This window comes from Lipophrys pholis, assembly GCF_963383615.2.
Source record: "Lipophrys pholis genome assembly, chromosome: 8".
NCBI classification, from domain to species: Eukaryota; Metazoa; Chordata; class Actinopteri; order Blenniiformes; family Blenniidae; genus Lipophrys; species Lipophrys pholis.
The window spans coordinates 30,897,754-30,902,753 of record NC_137630.1 but is presented as its reverse complement, the minus strand read 5'-3'; the positions used below and the strand labels follow the sequence as shown (position 1 = coordinate 30,902,753).

The 5,000-nt window shown below is 45.6% G+C and overlaps 1 protein-coding gene across 1 annotated transcript in view; it reads right to left on the bottom strand.

Annotated features, from left to right (window-relative positions):
* Positions 1-5,000, bottom strand: part of plxna3 (plexin A3) — a 58,926-nt gene that overhangs the window by 21,780 nt on the left and 32,146 nt on the right. Inside the window, exons 7-11 of the mRNA XM_080469422.1 lie at positions 4,861-4,961; positions 1,925-2,048; positions 1,678-1,834; positions 411-510; positions 211-325 (exon numbers count right to left, since the gene is read on the bottom strand). Of these exons, the coding sequence (XP_080325548.1) occupies positions 211-325; positions 411-510; positions 1,678-1,834; positions 1,925-2,048; positions 4,861-4,961 (597 nt within the window). The remainder of the gene's footprint in view (positions 1-210; positions 326-410; positions 511-1,677; positions 1,835-1,924; positions 2,049-4,860; positions 4,962-5,000) is intronic.

The window sequence follows — 5,000 nt, the reverse complement described above, 5'->3', positions numbered from 1 at the left end:
AAAAGAAATGTCATAGCCTTTACAACCCTGAAGCCAGGAGCTTATTTAATCAACTGGAAATCCAAAGTACCACCTTCACATAGTCACTGGATGATGGATGTGCTGTATTTACTCAAATTAGAAAAACAATTGCATTGCCTGTACGAGGCGCCACTACCAAATTCTGGAAAACCTGTGGCCCCCTCCCTTCCCCCCGCCCCGACCCCGTACCTCCATGTTGCTGACCCGCCCCTCCTGGAAGGAGCAGTCCTGCAGGTTGTTGGTGCAGACGTGGCGGTATTTGCACCAGTGGCAGGGGAACACGCTGCTCACACAGGTGGTGCACCTGACAGAAACACACACCGGGGGTCGTGATTGGTGGAGAGTCGGCGGGACACGTCGGTGGGGGAGGGGCAGGGGGCGGGACTTACGAGTTGAGCACGGAGCAGTTGTAGTAGACGAGGTCGGTGGTGATGAACTGGTGTCCGGTCTCGGTGGAGCGCAAGCTGAGCTGGACGACTCGCTTCTCTCCTGAAAGCATCGACACTCAACTGAAACCTTCATCTGTACATACTGTACTTCTTTTATTTATTTATTTACTAATCATTCATTTCAGGCAGATAGTATTTCACACACACGTGTAATCTCACACATAAACCAATATCCATGTAGTCAGTATAGACACACACACACACACACACACACACACACACACACACACACACACACACACACACACACACACACACACACACACACACACACCTCACATTCTGAGAAACATGTGATGGACTTAGAAGATCTGAGTTTACACCGATAAACAGTACAAGTACGAGTATTAACCTTTAGCTACTCGCCGCTACTGAGTACTGATAAAGACACTTAATTAAATGCCATAATGTCTTATTCATACTCCTTATGCAATCGATACGCGAAGGCAACGCGTTACCATGAACCATGTGAACGCTACGCACACCTCCAACAGCCTCACAGTCTACAGTAGCATAGCGCAGTGTGTAGCGGCTATCTTCGCTCTGCGCTACGCTACTGTAGAATGCAGACCGAGGGACCGAGCTGCTGCTAACGAGAGTATCAGTCAGACGTTAGTCACGTTCAGCATGTGGCATCGCTGGAATGTGGGCCCTGAAACTCTTTAGCATGTAGCATGTAGCAACGGCTCGGAGTTGCGTGCTGAGCAGTTAAACTACTGAGCGACATCGTTCTAACTCTGCCGGTCCAAATGTCTCTGGTGAGTAAGTTGCTGCTGTTGTAAGAACTACTTTTTCTCCTCTTCTTGATATTTTGTCAGAACATAATTTGTAGCCCGTCTTACTTTTTCCCACTAATATTAAAGAATCTCCAAACCGCCAACGTCGCTCATCCCCTCTTGTCAACCTGCTGCGACGTTGTTGAAAGATGACAGCATGTAATACTCATCGGGTTATATCGGGTGTCTTTTACAAGTACTCTGGGCAGTATCCGGCCGATGCCCGATACTGATACTAGTATTGGGAATCAGCCTGATACTGGTATCAGTATCGGTGCATCCCTATTAAAAGGTTCCCTGCAACAGTAAACCAGGCAGAAGATGGAAAGTTTAAGATCAAGTTACTGTGTCTGTGTGTGTCTGTGTGTGTGTGTGTGTGTGTGTGTGTGTGTGTGTGTGTGTGTGTGTGTGTGTGTGTGTGTGTCTCTTACCGTAAGAGTGTGTGTGTGTGGGCAGCTCTCGGAGGGACGGTGACATACACACCACCTGACCTTTGGCCTGGACCTCCCCCGGAGTCTCGCTGAGGTCCTCAAACACGCAGGAGACTCCGGCGGTCAGGGCGGGGACGTGCTGCACCCGGATCGTCAGCTGCGTGGAGAAAACACCGCCGGGCTTAATGTTTCACAGATGTTCTACAGCTGGCGGGAGACAAGAGTGGGAGGGGCTACGGCTGCTCACCTGCGTCGCCGGTGAGGTCACCGACATGTTGCTCGGGGTGACGGCGATCTCCACGCACTGGTCCAGTCGCGTGTTGAAGTGCTGAGGCTCCTCCCACTTGTCACACGCTTCCTGTCTGGAGCACCTGGAGGGGTCGAAGGTCGGCGCAGAGTCAACGCGCTGCTAAACGCTAATGCTGCTAAACGCTAATGCTGCTGAATGCTAATGCTGCTATCTCGGACGTTATACTGTGATTTTCTCTCACTACGATGTCTGTGTGTGTGTTTGTGTGTGTGTGTGTGTGTGTGTGTGTGTGTGTGTGTGTGTGTGTGTGTGTGTGTGTGTGTGTGTGCGTGTGTGTGTGTTGCTGTGATGGATGCGTGAACGACAGACAGGAAGTTGTAGCGGCAGTCGTCTGCGGGGAGCCGCAGCTCCGCTCGGCCTCATGATCTGTTTACTTCTAATTAGCAGCAGACGGAGGAGACGGAGATGAAACGGCGGCGTTTCAATCGTCTTTTGATGGGAGGCGCTCCGTCACTCTGCGCTTTTCTTCAAAAGACCCTTTAAAAAGCAGATCCTCCAATCAGCTCCCACCTCCCATGCCAACTGCAACGGAACCAGTTTGGAACCGATCCGGAACCAGTTTTAGACCATCTGTCAGAGCCGATCTTGGAGCTATTTTAACCTGGTTCAGGACCAATTTGGAGCCACTTTAAAGTCTCAACAGGTTTAAACCTGGTTTCAATCATGTCAGTCTCATTTGAACCAAAAGGTTTGGGTGAGGTTAAGATATTTAAACTGGTGGGTCCAGTTTATGGCAACTTACTGGCATTAGACTAGATTTAGAGCAAATTAAAACTGTTGTGGACCCGGTTCAGATCGATTGAAATGGACTTGCACCAGTTTCAAAGCGGTTTGGATGAGGGTAAGACTGTTTCACTCATTAATTATTTATTTATTAATTCATTTCAGACGTGTGATACCTTCAACATGTGTGCAATCCCAAATACTCCATCTACACACACACATCTATAAATATATATGCAGATCCAAATAAAAACTCCTTAGGCGGTAATACAAATAATTAAAGTTACATTCAATGAAAATATATCTAGAAAAAATAGATATTCCATCTTCAAGCTTTAAACTGGTTTGGTGTTAGACTAATTCAGACCAGTGTAAACTAGGTTTGGATGAGGTTCACCTTGGTTCAAATGGTTGTGGACTCATTTGAACTGATTTGAATTGAATTGGATGAGTTTCAAGCAGGTTGGGATGAGGTTAAGACTTTTAAACTGGTTGGGTTGAGTTTATACCAACTTAAACTGGTTTGAACTGGCTTTAGACTAATTTATACCCGTTTAAAATTGATGTGGACCAGGTTTAGGTCGGTTTATATTGATTTAAACTTATTTACACCAGTTTTTAACTGGTTAAATCAAGTTTTCACTGTGATCAAATGTGTTTAAATGACTTGGGGAAGTTTAAAACTGGTTTAAACTGGTTGAATACTTTAGACAGGATGAAAACTAAAGTATTTGGATTCAGTTGTAAACTGGTTTTGGATCAGGATCTTTCTATTTTTTTTTTTCTCTTTTCTTATTCCTCACCCACTTTTCTGGGCAGGTGATTTATTTTCAAGTGAAAAATGGGACAGACGAGCGAAGCCGGTTCAAAAAGAAAATTCTGGAAGCTTCACAAACAGAAATTTACTTCTTTTTTTTTTTTTTCTTCGCCAGGAGTCTGGAGCGTTTACTGTGAAGGGATGCCCGACTGACGGCCCTTCAAAGTAAAGGTGTGTGTGTGTGTGTGTGTGTGTGTGTGCGTGCGTGCGTGCCTGTGTGTGTGTGTGCGTGCGTGCGTGTGTGTGCGTGTGTGTGTGTGTGTGTGTGTGTGTGTGTGTGTGTGTGTGCCTGTGTGTGTGTGTGTGTGTGAGAGATCCATTTATAGAAACATTAACGACTCCTCGTGGGAACAAACTCACACAGTTTCGTTTCCTTTGTTTACATTTTCTAAAAGCCCTCCTGCTACTTAAGAAAAAAAGAAAATTCTCTATTTGATGTTTTAACTTTGGGATTCAAACAGAAATCACACATTAGAATCACTGCGTTTAAAGCAAAACTGGGTGAGGCTGGTTCAAACAAAGAAAAACTCTGGATCATCAGATGGTTGTCGTCAGTCTCATGAAGGATTCGGACTCAAGTAGCTTCATTTTATACAAAATAGTTTCAACTGAATTCATTTAATGGGGTTTTCGTTTCAAAAAAAGTTTCATGTTTAGACGTCAACACTTTGAAAATGACGTAGTTGTCATGCGAGGCCACTAGAGGGTGCTGTTGTTTGTTCTTGTCATGAAACCACAAACACACACGTGCGTTTAGAGAAAAATACACCAGAAACATTAAAAACGGCGAGTTGCAGAAGGGCAGTCGCGGCGTTTCCCCCCGTTTCCATGGAGATAGAGACGGAGCGTTTTCCAAAAGCTGCGTTTTTAAAGAATGCGAGCGCTGTTGCTGTGCAGACTGACCCCCAACACGCGACAAAAGTTTTCCATTTCCACCTGAGAAACGAGGCCTCGGTGAGGTCACAGTGAACTGAATCAATCTGAAGTGTAGAAATCAGATCTTTGGTTCTCGTGTGCTTCTATTTGTAGCCTTGAACATTGTTCATTGTTGGTGGTGAAGTATTTTCCTCACCGCTCTGCTTTACAGTCCATTTCCTCCACCTTTTCTCTCCATTGTGCTTCATGTAGTTTCTGTTGTTTCCTCTCAGACGTTCCTCCTGAATGTTTCCCTGCTTGTCACTATTATTATTATGCGTTTGGTTTTCCTCACATTTATCTAGGTTGATTTTAAACCGTTATTTTAGTTATTTATCGTGATTTATTTATTTTTCGGAATATGAAAGGAGGAGGAGGAGGAGGTGAAGGAGGAGGAGGTGAAGGAGGAGGTTCTTACTTGTTGAAGAGGACACACCAGCCACAGTGAGGGTCTCCTGATCCTAGACAGTCAGAGCAGCTGCTGTACTGCTCACAGCTCTCCACAGGCAGCCGGCTCACCTGAGACACACACACACACACACACACACACACACACAC